This window comes from Phalacrocorax aristotelis, chromosome 12 (genome assembly GCF_949628215.1).
Source record: "Phalacrocorax aristotelis chromosome 12, bGulAri2.1, whole genome shotgun sequence".
NCBI classification, from domain to species: Eukaryota; Metazoa; Chordata; class Aves; order Suliformes; family Phalacrocoracidae; genus Phalacrocorax; species Phalacrocorax aristotelis.
This window is the reverse complement of record NC_134287.1, coordinates 16,950,048-16,974,962: the sequence shown is the minus strand read 5'-3', so window position 1 is coordinate 16,974,962 and position 24,915 is coordinate 16,950,048. Positions and strand designations below refer to the sequence as shown.

Here is a 24,915-nt window from a genome sequence, read left to right as displayed (position 1 = left end):
TTTTTTCACTAAGACTAGCTTTTAGTTCCTAATTCACTCTGTAATACACTCATCTATCTAGTCCAGTAAGCCCTGTAAACTAAGCCCTATAGTCCTGTGTGTTGTTAAATCTCTGTAACATTTTATGTTATAAAATCTTTTGTTAAAAAAAATGTTTTGTATTCTAAAATATTTGCATATGAAAATGGAAATAGCAATCTGTTGGGCTCAATTTTTCTATGCCTGGCATCTGACTCAGACCAAATATGTGAACGTGTGTACATGTACTTGTGCACATGTGTGATAATTTCAGCAAGTTCGGAAAAATGAGGGACAGAGGGGAGAATGCTGTGCCCAGATTAAGATTCTTCTTACAAACGTTTGTGAAACTCTGGTGCCTATGTGGTTTGAAGCAATGCCAGGAAAATTGGCAAGGTGGTCACTCCAATGTCAAAGATGCACTTTTTATTGTTCCCGTGAAAAAAATTTCCCAAACCTGGACAAGTTATAAATTTCTGAAAAAAATAATCTCAGTTTTCATATATTTATCAGAGACTTGGCAGGCAATTTTTCTGAAAGGGTTTGTCTGTACCAAACCCACTCCACCAGCTGCTGCTTCTAGATGCTACCCAGGCCAGCCACGCTCAAGTCCCCTTCCTTGACCAAGGCTGTTTTCCAGCCCTGGGAGCTGAGCACAGCTTTGCAGCCACCGCTGCCATTCCTGGATGTGGTGGGCCGCTGTCAAGGTGGGAGCCAGGCGGGCTTCTTCCCCATCCTCCCTGTGCTGCGAAGCAAGGACAAGGCACAGCCTGCTGCCAGTGCAGAACGGGTGTGAAGCCAGCCTGGGAGATGGGACCTGCCCGTGTCAGAGGGAAGACAGGGAGGTGCTGGGCAGGGAGCATCCCAGAAGGGGACTCTGCTAACAGGAGCAGGCTGTGCTGGCTCACAAGCCCAAACAAGGCACCAGGGCAGCCAGGTGAGGCAGGGAAAAACGTATTGCTGCAATTCACAACATCATGCCCTGACTTTTATCTGATTGACTCCTGCTGAAACACGGCATTTAGCCTGGTGCAAATCCAAGAAGCGCTTGGCTTTGTTTTTTTTTTAAAGCCTCCTTCCATTTGTGAACCAGCTCAATTCTGTTAGCTTCCCAGCAAGACCCATTTCTTTCCAAAGAGCAAAGAGAGAGGGGCGTACAACAGAAACCCTCACACCAGGAGATCAGTGCTTTGCACAGAGTCTGTGCAGGAGCCCACCCTGCATTTCAAGCTGTACCACTCTGGTGTTGTGAATTTTCCTGTGAACGGAGAGGGGTATTTTATAGTTTTGACAATGCTGAGATTAAAATTTCAAAACTTTTCTCATTTTTATTTATTATTTCAAGCAAGAACATGGGGCGCTGTGAGCAATCTCCTCTTCTTGCTTGCTTCAGACTCTCTTGACCTCTCAAGATAAACTTCACTGGATGCCCAGTGGTACCGAGTCTACTTTTCAGATAAACAATACTGAAATATGTGAAGGGCAGTCGAATGCTGAGGAGAAGCTCTGATTTTGTTTAACACACCACTGTGGGCTTTCCTTGCCTATCGACAGAAGGTTTCCAATGCTGGAGCAACACAGTTGAGGGCATTTTCTATTTATTTTAAGACATTTATTCCAAATCCCTTAAGAACTATTTCATTGAAGAACTCAGACTTCATTAGTTACTTCATCTTCTGCTCCAGCAGTTATTAGTCCCACTTAAAACTGTAACTGTGGCCAAATGACAAGAATCCTGCATGCAAGTCGGGAAATGTTGTCTTTGAATGAGAGAAAGAGAGATTCCACAAGGACTCTGAGAATAGCAGCTCAGTCCTTACAGTCCTCTGTGATTTAGGGCAATTATAGCAGGCTTTCCTTCCCCCAGAGAACAGCTGTCATCTCTTTTTTCAGATTTCTGGTTCCTCAGGATCAAGGCTGGCTTCTTTTGCATGGACGATGCTTCCAAGTGCCAAGGAGGAACGTGATTTTTTGTACTGAAATGCTTAGGCGAAATAAAACTCCCAGGTGGACACAGTTACATGTAAGACTATTTCCCAACAGTACAGCTTCCCATATACAAAAGAGCCTTGCCTAAATATACTGCACCATAAACTGCTGGCACCGTACCCATGCTAGAAGGCCAATGGCATGTTGTTTGGCTGTACAGGCCAGCATAACTCAGTCACAGTGGACATGGATTTAATGTATATTTGTGTAGTGCCTAGGACAATGCGGTCTTGATGCTGACTGGAGCTTCCAGACACGGCTATAGTATAAAGGTAAATATTTTATATATATATATTAAAAAAATATAAAAATTGTATCTGTATATTATTTATGTAACTAATTTGAGGAGAACCAGCAGCTTTTTATGTTTGCTTTCCATGAACATTTGACCCGTTGACCTTTACTAACATGATGCAGTTGAAAAATGTAACATAAGTGCCATGTTTGGCGAGGGAATTCTGAATCAGATAAATCTGACTCTGAGCCTGTTTTTTCTCTCGGGTCTCGTCCACAGCGTGCGTCACCAGCCCATGAGATGGGGATGTATTTTCCAATGCTGTGACTTACTCAGAAGCATTTTGTTCATAGAAAATGAAATTAAGTCTGAGAAAGAATTGTTTTGCGATGAATTATTCACCTTGAGGAAGCAGTAGCATTTACTGCTATGTTTTATTGACATATATAGCACTCCTCGTGGGTCCCAAAAAATGCTGCTGTATTACAAGTTAGGGGTCTCTGCAGATGCTCCTAAAATGCTGCTAGAAAATGTCACCTGCAAGGATATACTATCATTCACCAAAATGAATGTGCCATCTGAGGTGTAAACTACCAGCTCTTTTAAGAGTAACATTGAAAACAGCTGCCTAAGGAAGTAGAGTGCCATTTTTCTCAGAGCCACTTACTATTTTAGGTGGCCAGATCTAATTTTTTTAATTAGAAAGTGGCATTAGTGTGGCATTTTACAGCCATGTTATGAATGTAGCAGTCATTTTCATCAATAAAGTATGCTGCTCGAAACACATAATACCTCCTAAAACCTTTTTGAATGTGGTAGGATGTTTTTTAAAGAAAAGGGAAGCCAGACACGTCACTCATTATTGGATTTTTCAATTGACATTAAACACTTAATTCTATTTTGTTCCTTGGGAAAAAAAAAAATCTCCTTCTTGGGCCAGTGCCAGCTATAGCAGCATGTTATCTGTCTGCCCTCCTTATGCCAGCTAGCAAGATCTGAGTCACAGTGAGGCAACAAAGTGGCAGTTGGCTAGAGATCTCCTCCAAGGAACAACAATATTATAATTTCAATGCCTACAAGCATATGCATAATGCTTATTACACATGGGCATATCAAATGATTTAAAGTGTAGCTTAGTTTTTAAAAATAACATATTATGGTCTATTACTCATTGTCCTTGGAAGTTCTTTCATCAATTTATAGGACTTCTGCTGTGAATGCCAGCTATAATGATTTCACAGACTGGGATGATGAAGACAAACATTAAATATTGTTTACAAACTACACTGGTTGCTGATGAAAAAAAACAAATTCTTGTGGAATCACAAGAACGCTGCCTGCAATCACCCTGCTTATCCAGCAAGTAACCCCTATGATGCCCTGGAAAAGTGCTTGTACAGAGCTGTAAGCCAGACTGGAAGCTGAGAACTTGAAATTTGCCCTTCCTGAAGCTGGCTGCCTGTCATGGCACCGGGCAGTGCTCTGCCTGCTGGCTGCACCCGCACCGGTGGAATGCTGCCAGCAGGACACCTCCATTGCATGGCTGTGAATGTGCCCTGTCCACGGCTGACACGCTACGGCCACCATCACATCCAATCTAGCTAATCAAACTAGTTCATATCCTAGAGCATAAATCCATGCCCTGTGTCTCAAACACCCTCTTGCGCTAATTGCGCTCCCTCTGGGATAGGAGCAGTGGTTTTTCCACATCTGACGTGCTGCAGCCCCTAATGCAACATAATCTAACTAATTAAAATAGAGGCTTGAATAGAATGATCTGTTTTATACCAACTAGAAACTAGATTCCTTAATGAAATCCCTTTAAAGGAACTTTCATAGTTTCCTTATGTCACCCAGCACATGCTAAGGTAGGGTTTGGGGAGCTTTGTGTTAGTTCTGTATAATTTAGACAGGATGTGTTTAGTGAAGCAACTGCTTCCTTCCACGATTTCTGTATCATACTGTATTTGTGCATGGCTATGCGAAATTTCAGCCAAAGCACTGAGGCATCTGAGCTGTACAGCACCACAATGAGTAGGGAGGATGCAGGCAATTCTTCTCTACCCAGAAAAGATGTCCTAAGAGTCTAGAGAGTACTTACCTGTACACAGTATTTTCTCTGTGTAGGTCTTCTAAGCCACAAAGAATCTCTGCTGCATAAAACAAAGCTCTTTCCTCCTCAAAGCCTGGGTTTCCCATGTTGTAGATATGAAACTTCAGGTCACCTCCATTCATTATGGTCAGAACTAAACACAGTGCATCCTTTGTTTCATAGGCATAGGCTAAATTGACCTAGAAAAACATTTGCAGCATAGTTGTGACAGTTCAGTTAGCTGCTAAGAAGAAATCACTAACTTTTCATTAAAGATTTTCTCTAAGAAAGGAAAAAAATACATTGGCTGAATTTGATATGGGCCTTATTACAATGACAAACATACATTGCAAAAGTACAGAAAAATGAGACGTTAGGACTTAATAATTTGTTGAATCCAACCTATTCATCATCAGAAACCCTCAAGGTTAACGCTCAGATAGCTTCACAGGCTTGGGCAAACATCCTAAATCCAGTCGTACTTTTCTACATAAGAGAAATCTTAATAGTAAAGGGAATCTACACCTCCTGCTGCACTGTTTTGCTGGATAGCTGTCAAAATGCCATCGTCTCAGTAGGTTCCCAGGAAGGCCCAGGTAGCCTAGTCCTGCGGTGGTCAAGCAGACCATCACTGAGGCACGAAGCAAGGCTATGGTGGGTGCCCCAGGAACGATCAGACAAACCAAAAGCTACCCATCACTTTTAAATGTGTGCTACTGTCTTTGCTTCTGCCAGAGGTAAGTAAACATCTTGCCTCTGTTGTATTCATAGTGTATCCTAAAATAAGTATAAAGAACATGGCAGACATTGAGATAACAACACCTTTTTTTTGTTTTTAAAAATCTAAGGCAAGTTTTTAAAGACACACAAGAGCTGAGAGATCTTGCGAAAGCCCTACAACAGGCAGACAGCTCTGTGTCTCTGGCTAGTTGCTCCTACTAGCCAATCTCTTCTGATCTATTTGGGTTGAATCTCTTTCAGTCCCCTCCAAGCTCCTCTCTCCCAGATGCTGGGAAGTCAGGTAATCACGCTGGATAAAAATAGCTCAGCCTGATGCAGCTCTGATCCAAGCCAAGGCTGTAAAATGCATCATGTTCCCATGGTAGGAAAAAGCACCTTGTTCGGTGCATTTCTCACAGACCAGAGATTAAAGTGGGAGTTGGTAAAAGTGTATGGAGCAGGACTATGGTGCAAAGCGAAGGGAGTCAGCTTCTGGCACCTTTCCTGTAGCAGGTGGAGGAGGCATCGGATTCAACAAGAACAGTGCTCAGCAGGTGAGGAGAGAGCTGAGCGCTAGGGAGTTCAATACTCACTACAAACTGACTATTGACTTTTTCTAATATCTGCTTTTCATTTAGTGCCATGGATTCGCCTTTCCTCTTTTTTATTCTCTTCTTCTCTAATCTTTTGCAGGCGTACATCTTCCCTGTTGCTCGGACTTGGCACGCACAGACCTGTGAATTAAAGAGAACATTTGCTGGGTAAGTCAAAGCAAACTCTGTGTCTGGGTTGCACTTTACTCCTCGTGATCTGATTTGATTTAGCCCTTTTAAGGTTAGGGAGACGGCAGCATAAGGCCTAGGCGGGGGCAGCTGGGGAACCGACTACTGTTTCCAAACCTGCTGTGTAGTATTGATTTTCATTATTTCACTTTCCTCTGCCTGCTTCCTATCCCACCTCCTTTTGTCTGTGCAGATTGTAATCTGCTCAGCTAAAGGCTGTCTATGCCTCCTCTGACTCTGCTGCCTAGGCAGCGACCTCGAGCCATGAGTAAAATACAAATAAGGGCGTGACCCTAATTCCACTGTGAATGCAACAGTTGAATACAAAATAATTCTCAGAAGTGTTCTTTTGAGATTACAGTGTCATGAGAGGTTAAGTAAAACTGTCAGCAATTAATGAAAATCAGCCTCTGTTGCATCAGGCTCCTGTAACTGCAGTGCCTGGGAAGTAAGAAACCCTCTTAACAGAAACTTTCAGAATTACTCACCTCCCCAAAGCCACCTTTCCCTAGTACCCTGTACTGCCGAAATGTGTTTTTCGTTACTGGTTGCCTGGAAGAAAAGGAAATAAAAAAAAAAGACACACTACATTTAATGCACTGTCTGTGATTTATTTATTTCAGAACGTACTTTTGAAAACCAAAATAGATAAATATTATATAATCACATTATTTCAAGGTAATCATATAATATAATATAATACATAATTATGTAATGACATTACTTCAATACTATGTATGGCTTGAACTTTTCAATTCCAGCATATTAAGCTGTAATAAAATACAACACATTAGTGAGTCATCAGTATAATTTCTGGTAGCATCTTAGGACCAAGGAGGGTTCTGAATCTCCATTATATAGCTTTGGCTTTTGTTAAGCAAAGAGGAGACCTGAGAGCTTCCAACAAGATAGTAATTCGCATAACATATAGGAATTTTTTAAGGGTAATGCTGGGCTAACACCTTATTGCTTTGTTTGGTGTTCAAGATGAGAAAAAGAGATCCAAAATTCAATCCACCAGAAAATACTTCTTGTTTCTTGACATTAAATGGAACAGGAAACTGACGTGAAACATGGAAAGAAACAATCCTGGGAACTGGAGAGATGGGTTTAGGTCCCATTCGCAGGAAGCCATGGGTTACCTGCCTCCTGGGAGAGCATCACAGGCAAGAAGGGAGGGAAAGCATTTCTTTCCTTCTAAGGGCCAAGTTAAGGGTTAAATAAGTCTGTCTTTCTTTCTGAGGGCAGAGTGCTCCCTAACAATCACTAGACACAATCACTATATGATCTTACAGGATTGCCACAAAATTCTGCTCTACCAAAAGGGCTCCAGCCCTACATCTAACTTGTACCACAGTTGTTATCATCAAAGTCTTATAATGTGACAGAAGAACTCTAGATTCGGAGAGAACTGATTTTGTATCCACCGCTTCACCACCAAAGTTTTACAATTATATTAGCAGTTGACATGAATATTCCTACCAGCTTTGTTTTCCTCTGGCGGGTGGCCAGTCTGCAAAGGGAGCACAATAACGCGGCCGTTCCCACAACAGTGATGATGAGGTTGATGTCAATAAGGAATAAATGTTAAAGTGAATTGTTTCATTTATGTTCATGATTGTTTTTAGAAGTAAGGGAAGAAATATATGCAAAAGGCCAAAACTAGAAGAGGAAAAGATGCTATATCCAGGCTTCTGTGAAGATACTGCAAATGCTATTGGGGTTAAAAGCAACAATTAGCAGTGATAACTACACGCTCAGCAATGTCCCTGGAATGAATGGACTGTCTGACTCCACCGTTGGAGCCAGCAGGCTGTCAGAAGGAGCTGTTGATCAATCCATGCTACTAACATCTCTTTGCTAATTCTAAAAACAATTCTCCCAGCTTCTTAAGCTGGATAGGCACATCCAATAGCTTGTCACGTTTGTTGAGAGAATGGAAGAAACAAGCCCTCAGAGCATTTAAGAAAATTCCTTATCCCAAATGTGAAAATAGATAGGAAATAGCCTGGCTAGAGGTGAATCATCTGATGGTTTTTTAATTGAAATGGAAGAGTAAATGCTGGATTCAGTAAAGATGGCATGTGGAGCATGTCTTGGCATGAAATGGCTCTCCCCTCTGCCCACTGCTTCCCTTCCCTCTTGTGCAGCAGCTTTGTAGCTTTCCAGGGAGAGGAACTGGCACAGCTCCCTTGATCTCCGAGGCATCATGCTGATATACACCACTCATGGATCTGGCCCGAACTCATCTGCTGTAATTAATTCCATTTGTGGAAACTGGGGCTTCTCTCAACTCAAGGTCACTGTTACCCAGCAGTGTACGTCTGCTACAGCCCTCACCGACAGGGAGAAGGCAAAGGCCCCTTTCCTTGCAAATTAATACCCACTGAGGCTGCCTGGTTATTAAATGTGTTCTGAAATGTCTAGCCAATAAATGTGGTGTGAGGATCTATATGCCATATTTGTGTCTGTTTACAGTGATTTCATAATTGTGATAACTGGTCCGGAGACAAAGTCACCATATCCAAAGCGCAGCTAAACAGAACGACAACTGAAGTTGATGAGTGTACTTTACTCGTACTTAATGTGCCTAATGTACCTAATACCATTAAATGGCCAATCACTTGAGTGTTAGAAGCCAACACTGGCTCCCTGGTGTTTTGGGTAGATTTCTGTTTTATGCTTTACTTCCCTAGTGAGCAGCATCTGTTTCAGTCTTGCTTGGGCACAGTGTTTGCAAATGCAAAAACCAGACACTCAATGTGTATCTTATGTTTCGCATTCTAGATGCCCCAGGGCAGGTTATAAAAAAGTGCAATGTGTCCTTCAAGCTGTGCCATAAGAAGCTCGTTGTGACAAGGCCTACAATGAAATTGGCCACAGACGTTTCTCAGGTCGCGGGAGACTTGGATTCCTATTTTTTATAGGCTGTAGGTCTTGCTCTATTCATTTGTCATACACAAGCATACTGTGGAAAAAAGGTGCCCAAGCTGCTTGCTGAAGCATGTCACCTTTAGGGGGTGTGGTGTCCCTAAGAGAGAAGGGAGTGGCTGGAGATCATTTATGTGTGTAAGCACATTCATGGATGATGAAGGAGCACTATATATATCCCAGACACCAATCGTGCTCATTGGATGGTCACAGCTGGAGACTCAGCTCACGGTTGAGTTGAGTCTAATGCCAACATAATCATGACTTTTCTATATGGCATCTTCCTGTGGCTAAAGCCATTACCTCTTTGTGAGCCTTCTAACAACGAACACTTGCAAACAAATGCTAAAATTAGGAAAGCCGACCTGGAGCTCTCTGGAAGAACTTCCCTGGAGTACAGCTCCATGGGGAATGAGTCTTGATGGACCTTCTGGAAGGAAAACAGTGAAGAGAGGGAGAGAATCGCTGCACAGATAGGGCCATAAATGGCAAACATTAGGATGAAGCATGGTAATGCTGTAGAACGGCCAAACTATCTTTCTCTTGAAGGCAAAGGGAGCAAATGTACTACCTCAGCTGCCAGATTTTGACCATATTCTAAAGGCTTTGCATGGAAAGTGAAAATAAACCTTTTGTATTAATTTTTAATTAAAAAAAAATTGTGACACTTACCTTTCCAACCACTTCCACTGAAGAAACCTGTCGAAGTACATGCTGTTTAGGTATTCTTGGAACGGTTCCCCACTGAGGTGGTCAAGGACAGATCTATCTCAGATGAAAAGGATATATAAGTATTTTATAATCCTGAACTTGGAGCAAAAGAGAAACAAAACAGGAGGAGAAAATCCAGACTACTTCTACAGTAGGATCATTTTACTTCTACTTAATTTTGTACTTTATTTTATTCATGGCTTCGATCTAGGAACAAAGTAATATGTTTGATAGATTTCACAACAGGAGGCCTTATACAAGCTGAATAGTAATATGTACTGGTTATGCTTACTGAAAATTAACAGGGCGTCTCCACTGGCTTCAATGGACTTTTACAAAGGTGGCTAGTCACTAGACAACAAATATCTTTGCTTCTGTTAATAAATTAAGACTGGCTTAACACAAGACCCTCAGGAACTGAGCTCCTAAACTTTGCGGGATGTTTACATCTGGATTGAAAATTTCTGGCTGAAGCCCATTTCTGTCAATGAAGGACCATCAGAAGTGTTTTTCCCAGAAAAAAAATAAATTTCAAATCCTGCTATACAGAAGAAGTAATAACTGTGATTAAAGTCAAAGGGCTTTTCCTAACAGCTATGTGGTTTGTAGAGTAAAACAGAGGAAAGAAAGTCTGAACAGGGATGCGGATTTGTTTCTGGATCAAGAAAAGAATTTTGGGGCTCACGCAGTGGATGCAGTGTCTTTTGCATAATCAAAGGAATAAAGGACTAAAAAGGCCAGTCTGCAAATGTGAGAAGTATGTGTGTTGCTTGTGACAGGTAACAAGCAGCCAGAGACCAACAGACATCCCATAAGGAAGGCCAAGGGTTCAGAGCTAAGAAAAGATGGGCTGAGCTGAGAGAGCTGCCTGAGATTAAGGTGGTCATGTTGTTTAACAGGGTGTTGTTGTCCTGCTGGTTTTGGTTCTCACCTTGCTTACCGGGGCTACTACATCCACCTCTGCTGGCAGCAGTGGTGGGAACAAAACTTGGTTTTGGGTGAAAAATGCCCACAAGAAATGAGTATTTCTGTCCTGGTGTATATAGGCACTTTTCTTTCTGTATCTAAGGGTATACAGACACATTTCTAGATTTTGCTGGAGGAGGAAATCCTCTCTGAAGAACTAGTCTGGTTTGGGAATGCATAATCTATGTCTCACCCTGGGGCAGTTCTAGACCTGAGCAAACAAATCACCATGAATAATGTGTCTCCTCAGTTTAGTTCCTCCCTGTTCATGAGCTACTATTCATAAGTTTTTGGAATTTCTCAGCTGCTTGACTTTTTTTTGGTAGTAATTCTTGCACCATCAATTTGGAACAAGCAGGTAGTTGCACACATTCAGTATTCAGAAGTCGAACTGTTGTTGTCTTCATCAGCTTTGACTGGACACAGATCATACAGTTTCCCCTAAGTGGATACAAGCTTACAAAATAAAATAAAAAGTCTTAGTGAGCTTTAACAAATGTCCAGATTCAAAGCCAAAATCGTAGGGGAAATTGGAGGGGGGCAGAAGCAGACAGTCAAAATATTAAAGGTCAAAGCAGAAGTTAGAGTTATACATGCATTTCTCCTGCAGACTGATCTTATCTATGAAGATGTGTCTGAAACTCATTGCCATTCCTGCTCTTACAGAATAGCGAGCTTCATATTTGTATGTATGCCTCCCTTTTTTGGTCTGACTGTGAACTCTTCCAAAATTAACATTATTCAGTACATTTAGTAAATACCAACAGCAAGTTTTTAAAACTTCCTTTTGATCCCATTTCAGTCCATGTGAAATGATCAGCATATTTATTAACAAGGTCTCAAACCTGGCTCATTTATCCATTGCAGTTGAGACAAACGAATGGCTGTCGGTGAACACAAGCCTGAATTAAGCGGTGCCCAACGCTAGCCTATTCCATTCAGTTAATTAAAAGCTGCACGTATTTTAAAGAACAATAGCTGCCTTTCACCACTTGTTTGCTTTTTAGTTCCCCTCTTTGGCAACAACAAAGTGCATTTTAGAGGGAACTGTCAGCTTTCAAACTGATTTGAGAACTGGAAAGAGGCAACAGGGGGGTTTGTGTTGAGCACAGCTCTGCCTTTGTCATGGGGACTGGCACACACAACTGGTGTGAGTTATATGAGCATCTCTACATGACACCAGGCCAATGCAAGGAAACTGGTTATGTTATAAGAGAAGGCCAGAAATAACCCACATCTCCTACCAACGCAAAGAATAACTGAAAACAGAAAAGGTCAATGAAATGAGTCAAAACAATGAATGACAGTGGCGCAAATTTTACAAATCCCCATTACATCATCCAGGGAAAACAAACCGCGCTCAGCCAGAAACCACATGGGCCAGCTTGGGATGATCCCTCCTTTTCGTATTTTTATTGGTTTATGATCTACTGGCCTGAAAGTACTGGGGTCAGTGTTTGCAAATGCAGATTGCATACCTGGAGCTTTAGCGCATAATAGCACAAATCGCCTTGCCGCTACAAAAACTGATAAGCCTTTTCCCAGACAAAGAATGAAATAAAGCACATTCATTTGAATGTCACAGACAGACAGAAAGCATTAAAAAAGCCCCATTCTCCTGGTGAAGATTTTCTGGAAAAGCCATGTGGAGCAAGTTTGCACATTCCTCTGTCTAAATGGACTGTATAGCCACTTAATTTTTATTCACTTTGAAACAGAGATGTTTTCTTTGGATACATGATCATCATAGCTCTTTTCACACAGCATGAAATCAATGCCTGGTTTACTTGGCTAGAACACTCTGTCAAATACCTGAAACACTAAGTGCCTGTGTGTATATATGCCTGTGCCATATAATGGCATGGAAATACTTATTATATTTTGTTCAGATGAAATGACTTCACTGCTTGACATCAATGCCTCTAGGATTATGAACATAAACCACAGATACATGCTTCAGGTTCAGATTGAAATGACTCTACCTGACACATTCCTTACAAGCTGCTGACTGCAGCCCTGTGATCTTTGGGTATCGAGTTATACTTACTTTGTACAGTGAAAGAATAGCTCTTTGCAGGGGCTGTTTTCGAGTTTCTCCTCTGTCTGTTGGATAAGATCTCGACTGACTTCAGGAACGAAGGCTGGAGACTGGGGAGAGAAGAGAGGGGCATTTATCTCAGTGATGAGGTGCAGATTCTCCTCTCTGAACGTGTAAAAGACACATTCATTATTTATGCCCTGAGCTGCTTCCATTCAGTTCCAGCGGTTGTGTAAAAGCAAAAGAGCTTTATGTCAAACAGCAGTAAAATAGGATACCGTGGTAACTTGCTCCACATTCCACTCTATCCTCGCATTGCTTTTTTGCCTTCTCCTGTACCTTCACCTCCTTGCCCAAGCTCATGAATATGCAGGACCCACTCCTTGCCAATTCTTTGAAATGCTCCCTTGCATCCCATGAAAAATGTGCTGGCCTGAACTGTGTACAGGCCATTCTCTTAAACAAAAGAGAATTTGCCCAGTGTTTTCACTTCATTGATGATTCATTGTGCTGTCTGAAAAATCCATCTTTTTTTTTTATTACCAGCAAAGGGAAAGAAGAGCAGAGCATTGGCATTTATTGATTTTTATATAAATAATATTAAAAGATGCTCACAAAAGTGTGATGTCACAAAAGCTGTACCTTAATTCATCATTAGAAGGACAAAAATAATCCAGCAGTTTAAAAATAATAATTTCAAAAAGGAACTCTGCCAACCAAGCACATAAAGTCTTTTCATCCTCTCCTCCCTTTAGAGAAAATGTGCATTCATCCCCTTTAAAAAGCCCTTACCAAAAAGAGGTCTTTCGCAGGTGCCCTGATGGTTAACCAGTTTAGGAGTTTTGGGACTAATTATCTATAAAGACAGTTTTTAGGCAGCCCACATTCTTACTCATTGACAGGATACTGTAATTATATAAAAAAGCGTATATACATGTGTGTGCGTGCATGCACCTATTAATAGACATTTCTCCCATTGACATGAAAGCCCCTTTATATAACCAATTGGATCTGGGTATTTTCAATAAATCCAGCCATAGATGACAAAATCCTCTTTCCTTGCAGAAGCCTTAACACTCAGCAAGGTTCCCCACCCATGGCCGTGACCACCAGACGTGCTGAGTAGGTGGGTCACAGAGCACCATCACTCATTCCTGGCCAGATGTTCTCATTAACTCCCCCTTAGTTGGGGATATCTTGGCAAGCACTGAAATGCATTGCAGGCAGAGTTCAAAAACACTGGGAATGAGGACAGAGGAAGGGGCAGAGTTGGAGCCAGAGATAAATCTCCAGCATGGTGAAAGCTGAATTAAGTCTTTTATCTTTTCCTTCCCACTGCTGAAATGTGAATATGATCCTGGTTGTGACATGAAAAAGTAAGTTTGTTCCACTTGAATGTTTTCAAATAGGAACATGGTTTACAGAACTGTCTGTGTATGCTGTGCAACGCAGTCTCACTATTCAACCTTGACAGACAATCTGCAGAACATGCTGGGTATCTTTGACCTCACTGAAATATTTCCTCATTTCTTCCATATATTCCTCCATTTCCTCAGCAAAAGGTATCTAGGGATCACCCACTTCTAATCGCAGACAGAGTATATTGCTAATAATTAAGAAGTCTCACAATTTCTTGAAAGGTAGATGAGCCCCCACATTATAATCTAAAAGATGAAAAGACTGAGACAAAGCCAGATTTTCTCAGCTTGATTGGCCACTGAGTTTGACAGGAACTGAGAACTGTAGACCAGGTCTCAGTAAATCAGACAACTTACAGAAATTCCTGACTGTGGTGCCCATGACTAAATCTAAGTCCCAGTTTTAGTTCAAGAAAGTAAGTAGAGGCAAGAGGAAAGCAGTGAAAGAACTAGGAAAAAAACTCAAAACTCCTGCTTTCCAGTCTTACTTACAGACTTGCTGGATTGAAACTACTACAAAAAAACACAAAAGGGGCGGGGGAGGACAGGAAAAAAAAAAGGCTTTTAAAGGAATATTCGGATAAGAACCAAAGCCTAATGATTAGCATTGATTTGGACTAGGTACCGTATGAATTAATGCCTGTACTTTATACTTTGCATACTCAATGGGGTGTGCTACAGAAGCTCATTGGCAACCCAAAGCTTGTATGTGGCTGTGTGAGTCCACTGCTCTGAGACCTGGTTATCTTGGACACCTCTTTGATTTATAGGGTACAGAAGCACCACTGAACTCTTCAGTCTTTGTACTGCTGTGAATCAGGAGTGTCTTTCCTGATGTGAACGGAGCTGCACTTAAGTAAAATTGATACTAAGGCCTCTAATTGAAGTTACTACTAATTAAATCTAGGATTTGTTCAACATTTATAGGCCGAAATTGGGATCTAAAAGCTAAGAACTAAACCCTATAATTTTGTCTGAGTTCAAATGATGTTTAAAAAATAAATTATAAGCATCAGCTAAGTCTTTTTCATAAAGAAGAAACAAAATTCTTATAGGGAAAGGGGAGAAGAATGAGCAAAAGAAACACTAAGACAATGCGGGAAGCATTTAAAAATGGCATGAACTGTGATTCCTCTCTCCAAGTTTGTGGGAGATACAGTCACCGCCTGGGTTTTCAAAACCACTCATTACCAACCTTTGAACCTTTCTTCCTCTGGACGAATTGAGAGCAAGTTAACAATATCAAGGTAGGTAAGACATAAACACACTGACATTCTGTACCTGGGCTAGAGCCTTACAGTGTAGTACAAACATTTTACTAGATCACTTCACTTTCTGTAACAAAAAATCACTTTTTTTTCAGAGGCTGATAATTTCCAAAGGTTTTGTAGGACCAGCAAAACATTTTGTGTCATTATGCAGCCCTTCATAGTGTTCAGGGCAGAGCAGCTGCACCACGGGTATGGGAGGAGCATACCCAACCCTTTCCAACTTCTCCATACAGTTCTAGGGAGCCTTTGTATGATCCTTCAGGAGATTTTTCTCGAGACTTCATGGTTTCCACTGCTCCCATTGAATACCCATGACTGCCATTTTCCCTGTTTGAGTACTGTACATACCTGCAGCCTTCAAATGTTCAAACAAAGTCAGAAACAATTACGAGCCAAAACCCAACCCTCCAACCTACTTTTTCTCCCCTGGAGAACAATTAGGTAGCGCAGGTTATGAGTGCAAAAAACAATTTGGATCCCAAGAGCAAAAGCTTCCAAAGGTAACACCTTGGCCACTTTTGGAAGAAAAAGTTGATTCTTCCCTGGAGAGGTGCAAAAGACTTCTGCAGCCCCGATGAAATGGTTATTAATGCTGTTCTCCCACTGCATTATGGGTAATGGCTGTAAAAGCAAATTCAGCTTTTACAAGGGAACAGAGACACCTTTTTGAACATATTAAATGTCCTGTGGCAGCTAGGAGAGCCATACACTGTGATTAAGACCATCACATTTCAGCGTGTGACAAAGAATACTCTGCTAACTCTTCAGAAACACCTGCAGAAACCTGTTACGCTTTCCTGTATTCAAAACAAAATGCTGGGTAGTTTTAACAAATAACAATCCTATATATTCCCTAATGGCTATTCTGTTTCTGGAAGGCAAAGAAAGTGACTCCTGATCTCACTTATAATAACACAGATCAGAAATTATGCCAGTCAAGTCAACAGAGTAACACTAGGGCAAAGCTGATGGAACCGAAATGATTCATGGCCCAAGGCTCTGGCAGGGCAAAAAGTGCTTAAATTGATCCAACAACAAAAATTTCTCTGATCACGTTATCCTTTTTGACCAGACAGTCTAATAAAAGTCCAAAAGTCCAAACTACTTTCACCAGGTTTTAATCAAAATCTCCTTTCTCTTGTATCTTCTCATTTATGGCCAGAAACTGAAAACCTTCATATAAATATTTTGCTGGCAAAGCAACATCTCAGTTTTATGATGCCCTCTTGTTTAATTTTTAAGAAAAGAATGCAAGTAGAAATTGGATTAGTGATTATCTGAGAAACAAGAAATGGATATTCAGTTACTTTGGAGTGCCATTAATACACTCTGAGAAAAAAGTCTCCACTTCTAAATGTTGTTTTTTTCAAATTTAAAAGACAAAAGAGGTCTTCCTAGCTGCTCTTCCATTTCAGTAAATGGTATGAAAACAGCTGAGATGTCACACTCTCGTTCAAGGTTAGTTGTGTTTGTGTCCACAAAAATTTGGAGATCGCTGTTCCATCCAAATTAAGCCTCTGGGCCTGCAAGATATTTTCTGTATTTTGCTGAGAGGCTGATTGCAGCTTCTCCCCCTTCCTCTCCCGTTCACTAATCTGCAACAGCATGGTGGCTAGGTTTTGAAGCTGGACACAATATCACCCATAAATACCAGGTTCTTGGTGGGAGTTTAGAGCACCGCAAGCCGAATGCAATCTGGTCTTTCCTGCACTAGCACAGCTGTCCCTGGCAGCCTGAATGCCTGGTGACCCAGGCCAGGCAGCTGGATCTGTGCTGCATCTGGTACTGCCCGTGTCCTGGCACTTGGCACCTCACTGAAGTACTGAAAAGAAGTGAAATCTGATTCAGATCAGATGAAAGCTTCCAGGCTGCGTAACTCCCCATTATCTGCTACTTTGAATGTCATGTTGCATCACTATACTTTAAAATGTAAGCTCTCCTCTTTTGACAGCTCTGTAAGCTTTGCTACAGGCTACTTCACTCAGCCCTTCAAGACACAGTATTTGTTGACCTTCACTAAACAGGACAGCAAACAAATAATCCTTCTCACAGAATCATCTCTATGCATTTGCCATGGTACTTACACCATTTCCCCTGTGACTGTGTGGAGGATACTTGGCCTTTTGTCGATCTATCAGCTAATCAAATTCTTTATGAAACAAGCTGAAACGCTGGCAGTACCAAGGAAGGCCTTCAGATGTTCTCTGATAATTTTACTTTTTCATTAAAACATGTTATTTCTTCTAATTTTCCTTAAGATAGAATTTCCAAATGTTTAAAATGCATGACTTCGGTCAAGATAAGGTGCACTATAGGTGTTACCTCCAAGTCTGTGGAAGTGAAAGCAGGCAGCCAGCTAGCCAAGATTTGCACGTTCAGTGAACAAAAGCATTTTCCTGCCAACTCAGCAGTTGGGGTTAGCCTTTCTGAAATTGGGGTGGGGTGAGTAGCAGGTGTCTCTGTGTAACCGACTCCATTTATTTCCGATAGCTGTACGGAGCACGGAGCAGATGCACACACAACACAAACCTACACGTGCAGAGTTGGTTTGTTGCATGCAATGCTCCTGTTTCTGTGGGAGAAGTGCTGAAATGACAAAGGGAACTGAGAGGGGTGTGCTGAGACTCCAGCTAGAGCTGTGTAACCAGTTGGGGTCACCACCATTTGAGAAAGCTATGGAGAGCTGACAAGAGCACCGTGTGTCTGGAGGGTTGAGAAACATGCTTGGGAAAAAAATGCCAAAGGGAAGTGTTGAGGAACTAGATTTGCTTAGTCTGGAAAAGTAAGAGTGAACCATGATAAAGGCCTTTTAATATACAAATGTTTTTAATAAAGAGGGCAGGGATCAATTATCCTGCATGTTCTGTTCCACACTGGGGAAATGATGAGAAGGAATCCACTTAATTGGATATGAAGACTTTTTCTCTAATTTTCCACACAGGGAAGCACAAGAACAAGCATATGAATATTGTGGAATCTGTTCTCGGAGGTCTTTCAAACCTCTGAGGGCAGACAGACATCTGTTGATGATCTAAGTGTATTTGATCTCTCCTCAATGCAAGAGGCTCTTGAGCCCTCTCCCAGTCCTTTGTACCAATGATTTTGCAAAACACTGGACTCTGTGAAACACAGGCACATGGCATGGACCCGAGAACAGAAAAGGAAGGGAGTTTCTATGCTGAGTGCTTATCAAAGGAATCCTGGAGCTCTAAGCAAAGGAATAAGCATCTTCTTTGCAAATGTACAGTCCTGCTTGAAAGACACTTGTCTCAATCACCATTGTCTCACAAAAAAGAAATAGCTTCTAGAACCCTGAACTTCAGATCAGAAAAAGGGATGGCATTGACTTTGGACAGACTGACTTTGCAAGAAACAGAGCAGGTCCTTAGTCTGGAGGTAATTCTTTGTCCTTACACAGTGCCTTTCATCTAAGAACCTCAAAATATTACAGCTTCATTGCCGTCATGAGCTAGGTGGCAATACCACAATATTTTACAGAACAGGGAGGTCAGAAGTTGTGTTTTTCAGAAGAGTTGATCATCATCTGTAACTGAAATCAAAGAAGTCTCACTGAGATAAATGAAAGCTAGAGATGCTCAGATTCCTCAAATCAGTCCATTTGTAGCTTGCAATTAGTGAATAAGGAACAGAAACCTAGAAATACAGGCTTTCATTTTATACCAACTCTTCCCAGTATCTTAAAGCATAACTGTTCATCACTACAAGACTTATCTGAACCAGGAAGACACCACACTCTTTAGAATGAATAGACTTCATACAAACTTCTATCATAAACATGACTGCCTTCCTGGCGAGTTTCAGACTTGCAGCCGTGATATTGAAACATGATGAGTTATTTTAAAGGACACTTGCATAAAATAAATTGTGTGCAGCATATGTTATGTCTCAGGTTATAAAAACATTCCACAACAAACTAGCTTAAAACAATTAAAAATGTTTCAGTCAATGGACAAAAGTTCAAGCCATAACTTTTCTTGAGCTGTTTCCAGTTCCAAGTACTTCTTTCTTAAAAGATATGTGTATTTTCAGATGTTGATGGCAATTTTCCACACATAATGTATCTGCAAATCTCCCCACAGATTTGCTACTAGTAGAGACCTCAAAACTGTGGCAGAAACAGGCTAAAATGAACTTTGGTGTGACATGGTGCATGATGGGATGATGAGAAGAGCCGATACACAAAAACCTGAAAATACTGGCTTCATCCAGTTGTTACATTGCTGCATTTGACTTGCTCTCACAGAGCCGTGACCCAAGACCAGCAACGGAGAGCAATGGTTTGCGTCAGGGATGGGAAGCCTGTCACATACGCTGCCATTCCTGCTGTTGCTTTTGCAGATTCGCCTCCTTCTCCAGATGTTTGAGGAAGGCTCAGCTAGCAGGGGAGTAGTTACCAGGACAGGTAGCAATGGTATTACTATCAGTGGTGACTGTCCTCAGACCCTTAGGGCAAACACTCACAGAAGTCACAAGGAGGACTGTAATCAGTGCATTTACTAGAAAAAAGAAGAATAGGTAGATACATGCAAGCCATGCTGGTGGGTGCAAAATCAGGGAAAGACAAGTTTATGTGCTCAGGTAACGCGTGTTCTCAAAGGGGAAAGGTAAGGGAAGGCAAAAAAGAGACCTCTGTGCCTTGTGCCTCCAAGGCTGATCTGCTAATTGCAGCTAAGAACTGGCTTGTGGAATCTCCACTGGGGTCTGCACTGCTGCCCTCAGAGCAGGAACATGCCAGCGCAGGGCACAGCCCAGGCTCTGCTTGCCCCACTGCAGGGAGATGTCTGGAGCCATTTCAGGTGACTGACGTCCCCGCTTTGGGCAGAGGCAGGCCAATGCCAGCTGGGGTTCAGTCTGAGCTACAGCCTGGGAAATACTGACCATGCAGCTGGTAACTGACGGAGGAGACGTGTGAAGGGGCTGGCAGTGAGAAATGCAGAGGAAAGCAGTGGAGGAGGACACAGAGTGGCTTGGTGGTACTCTGATTTTGGCAAGTCCAGGTTAGGCATGTGTTTCAGCCTGGGGAGGGGAAGGTTCCCAGCACTGTCACAGCTCACACAGTGTCCTGACGCTTGTTGGTGTTATGCACAAAACCAGAACATTCTTTTTTCTTGCCTTGTGTCTGATCTTGTCTGTTCAGTTTTAGCTGTATATGGAGTAAACAGCCAATTCTACAACAGGAGCAGCTGCAACACTTTAAGTAATCAACTTCTGCATTTTCTTTTTTTTTTTTTTTCCTACCACAAAGGCATCTGGGTCTGTATAAGGCAAACCAGTAAAGCACAAGGCCTCATAATTCCAGGATATTTGTTTTGAGATGGCAGATGTAAGAATTGGCAGTGAGCTGGACAGGGAGCATGGACAGCAGCTGTGTTATTAGTAGCAACTTATCTATTACAACAGCATGTAGACATTATACCTGAGCATGGGGTCCCATAATACCAGGCACTACATATGCATGTCATGTGAGCTAAAGCTTCCAAAGCAAAGCAATCACACTAGCTCTGGGAGTGGGAACAGGGCCAAAGACATGAAATACCTCACCCAGGATTATAGAGGGGGTCAATGACAGAGAAAAAAATTGAACCCGATCCTGCTCTCTGATCAAATGGTATTTTTGGTACTGAGGGCAGGATCACTTGCTGGTAGCTAAATGAAGCAAATCAGCAGTGCCTATCAACTGTGGGGTTTGTTTTGTAGCTGCAAGCTGATGTGGAGTCATGATGAATCTGTTTTCCCTCTTATTCTGCTAAACTATCAAAACACATGTTGACACACAGAAAAACACAACGACTGAAGACAATAGAGGCCTCAACAAACAGCTGAACGTGTTTCTCTGCCTGGAGAGGTCGTACTAATCCATCACAAAGGCAATGCTAACCACCTCAGTTCACAAATCCATTTACTGCAGTAGATCTGATGTAGCTTCAGGCTGACTTGCTTGCTCCAGACTTGCTGGGCTGCCTCTTGGGCCTCAGCAAACCCACTGGTAGGAAAAGGATAAGTTTCTTCTCTGGGTTTCCAGCATCCTTCCCCTTTGGTGCTGGGGCACAAGTTGTAGTCTTGAACTATGCCCTTCCTTGGAGAAACTCAGCAACCACTGCGGTTTCCTTTGGACAAGTGCATAGAAAGTATATGAAACATTTTTCACAGCTTTCCTGTTAATCAGCAACAGGATCTGCTATCTAGCTATACCTTGTTTTTCCTGTTCTTAGTAGACCTTTTTGTAGCTGCTATCACTGAAAGCAAAATACTCCTTTCTAGAAACTACATTTCTGTTCCTGATGGTGGTAAACAAGCAACTGCCATGCAAATGCTGTGAGTCAAAACATTTCCTACATAAAGCTCTTCAATCTAAAGTGTGGTTTCCTTGGAATATTAAATTATTTGATTCAGAGAAATTCGGGGGGTGTAATTACAATATGAGTTTTGGAGCAACAAAGGAAGCTAAGAGATTGCCTAGATCAAGGAGATACTTCTTCCTGGCTCCTACAGGTGACCAGAGGAAATCTTAAACACTCAAAGCCCCATGGAAAGTGATTTTGAAATAATAAAATGTCCCATGAGATAATATTTAGTTGTTTCTTCAGCTTCTTTTGCAAGTCCAGTGAATCAGCTGCAGACTTTATACTCTTCAATTAAATAGAAACACTCACCGCAATCCCAACCAGCTCTGGTGTTTTTGGTACAGCTTAGATTAAGAACCTAGACTGGTCACCATGGCAGCTATGCTTTTGACTTCAATTAGTGAGAAACTGGGCCTCACACGAAGTCCTTGGCAAAATATTTTTCAGTATCTTTAAACCCTAGCCCTTCCCCACCCATACTGTTTTAATAATTCTTTGGAAACCTGCTTATAGAGAGTTCTTTACCAAAGAAACAAATTTTTCCTCCTTTCTGCAGACATATAGGTTTATTGGTGTAGGGGTGCTCATAAACTAGCCAGACGAAATAATTTTATATAAACTTGCTTTAAAACGGGGGAAGGGGAAGTATGTTTTACTTGTTGTTGCCTTTTTTTCCACTTTAAAAGCATTTTGCATACAGATTAAAGGATGAAAACACAGATGAAATAACCAGTACCAGTTGCTGTCAGCAGGAAGAGGGGGGTAACTTAGGAAACAGAATAGAAAAGACGACTAATTAATACTAACCAGGATTTTCTAGCTACCCAAAAGTTAGGGTACTCCCCCAATCCTTGGAAGCGTCATTAGTTCAAAAGGTAACCTCTTTTGTAAGCAACCCAACTGCATCATTGCTGTAGTGCATTACTACAAGCAGCCAGATGTTTGATACAGCATTTTGGGAAAAGAACAGTATTCTCACCATTAGTGGCAACACAGATGTCAGGACAATTTTGAAAGCTTCTGTTCTCAGTAAGTTTTTTTCTCTTATCACATGTGCTTAATAGCTTGGTTAGCATCCAGTGTCCAACCTCTTATCAGAACTTTTCTTCCTTTTAATGTCCTCTCGCACTGATGGATAGCCTAAACATTAGCACGCAAACTTATGTTGCAATAGTCATAGCTTGGCTTCCTCTGGTAAACCAAATGTCATTTGTTCCATTAAAAAAAATCCCTAAATCTATAAACAGTCATTTACAACCTCAACATTATTGAATGGCTTTTTTTGCAGGAAAACAAACAGATCACTGCTTGAATTCACTCCTCTGAGACATAAGCCTCTAAACGTGAGTAACCCTTCCCTTGCAAGCGATCCTCACGCTGGAGCCCATGAGCTATTTGCATTGCATGAAGGTAGCTGAGGCATGAATGCCTGATCCAGGCTGCACTCAAGTCAATGGCTGTAGTGCTATCAGTTGCAGTGGGGATTTTGCAGAATTTGCCTTCATCTTTTTCCATTAGCAGGTCAAAATCCTAAAGAAACACTTGAATGAAGACATGAAAATCCAAAAGAGAGTTCAGGAAGGCCTTGAAAAGGATTAGGAAGTGAATTAAGTAAACGTCAGGTGGGAACCAGTGACCCACACACAGAAAGACTAGAAACACCCATGAAAGCAAACAAAATCACAGCCTAGCACTGCTGGAAATAGGGCATTCCCTAATCACCTGTGTCACACGAGCCATTAACGATCACACGGTAATAGCCATCAGCAAAGAACTAAGAGGGAAGACATTTATCGTAGATGACACACTGTTTGCCGTGGCCTATTCGCTCTTCCTCAGCTTTGCTTGTTGGACAAACAGCATCTGTGCCAGGATAATAAACTTGCTATATGCTTGATTTTTGACACAGGTCGGAGTCTGGCTTGATTAAAAAATAATAAACTAACATACAAGCTGAAGCTTGGCATGCAGGTTAAGTGAGTTTTGTATGTGTAGTTGCATTACTGGAAAAAAAAAATTAAACATCAATAGTTTGAAGTGCCACATCTCCACAACTTAAACACTGGTTATTTTAAAATCCAGTTGTAATGAAAAGATTTTTAAAAAAATCATTCTTATTTTCTACACTTGCCTAGTGATATTTTAATGAATTGATATGTATTTATTTTCTGTGAAATTCAAAACATTCCTTATGGTAATGTTGTGAAGCCTTGTTCCAAGTTAAAATAATACACTCTAAAATTATTGGCTTAGTGATTCTTCTAGTTGCACCACCCCAGCCAAAGGTGTCAGCCTCAGGCATCTCATTGGAATTTGCCTGGCCCATCTGTGTGAGGCGACTCAGCTGCTGAAGTCCCTAGATGTTTTTCCAGAATCCTAATTTCCTATTACGAGGGAATTGGATGAGAAATAAGGTATTTTTAACTTCCATTTTCATCACGTGCCTCTTCATTCTTTTCTTTGTTGGGATCAAGCATACAGTTGCCTGTTACTGCTTTTGAGTTTAGCACAATGCATCCTGAGCTGAGGGAGACATTTGTTGACCCATTACGCTTTTAGATTCAGAAATCCAAAGCTGAACCAACCAGGAAAGTTGCTGCAAGTCACAGCATGTGGGTAGAAGGGCTGTGGAGGTCAGGTGTTCAAAGGGCTCCCTTACTATTGAGAAATCGTGCACAGAAGCCTGTGTGGATATGCCATGCAATGTAATTCAATGTATTCTGCATTACACCTACTGTGGAATTCACCTCGTTGCACTTCAATCAGCTAAAACCTGAGACATTTGAAGTCTCCCCAGGCTCCCTGTATAGTCAGTGGATAAAAAGAGGCACCTCATGTCTTTTAATCAGATGCCTGCCTGTGTTGGGACAACCAAGGCTGCAATGTGTGTTTTGGGAGTGTAAAAGGCTGGACTGACCAGAGGTCTATTTTAATGTCATTCTGCGCAAATGCACAAAAGCCATCTCCTGCAGATTTCTGGATGTCTCGCAAGCCAGTGTTTCAGACAGCTGGAAAAAGCCGAGTCCTTTTTTCCCATGTGGGCAAAATTTTCAGGCCAAAGAGGCTGTTTCTGGGAAAACTGAAGGAAGCTTAAAGGCTTAGAATTAACTTCCCTGGCCACTGGATAATCCACATGAACTAAGTGATGAGGTGTATGCAGAGGGATAGGGAAAAGATGACCCCCTGAAAACTAGAGGAGGAAACCATAATGAACATATTCATTAGCCAAGGGCAGACAAGTACATCCTTCCCTTTCTCAGATAATCCTGAGCAGACTGCTCTTTATTTGCACAGTGTCCTCAGCCCTTTCGGAAGCCCTGGCTAGTCTCTGAGAGGCATCAGAGCAGCCTGGGGGGCCTGCCCTGTCTCAGCAGATGTG

General features: G+C 41.7%; 1 protein-coding gene across 9 annotated transcripts in view; it reads right to left on the bottom strand.

The window, feature by feature from the left end:
* Positions 1-24,915, bottom strand: part of GRK5 (G protein-coupled receptor kinase 5) — a 183,652-nt gene that overhangs the window by 37,369 nt on the left and 121,368 nt on the right. For 8 of the 9 annotated variants that reach the window (XM_075107370.1, XM_075107365.1, XM_075107368.1 and 5 more), the window contains 5 exons: positions 12,492-12,592; positions 9,440-9,532; positions 6,325-6,388; positions 5,648-5,788; positions 4,344-4,534 (listed from right to left, as the gene is read on the bottom strand). In XM_075107370.1, the coding sequence (XP_074963471.1) occupies positions 4,344-4,534; positions 5,648-5,788; positions 6,325-6,388; positions 9,440-9,532; positions 12,492-12,592 (590 nt within the window). Of the gene's footprint in view, positions 1-4,343; positions 4,535-5,647; positions 5,789-6,324; positions 6,389-9,439; positions 9,537-12,491; positions 12,593-24,915 lie in introns of all 9 variants that reach the window. The other variant, XM_075107374.1, reaches the window with a different exon arrangement.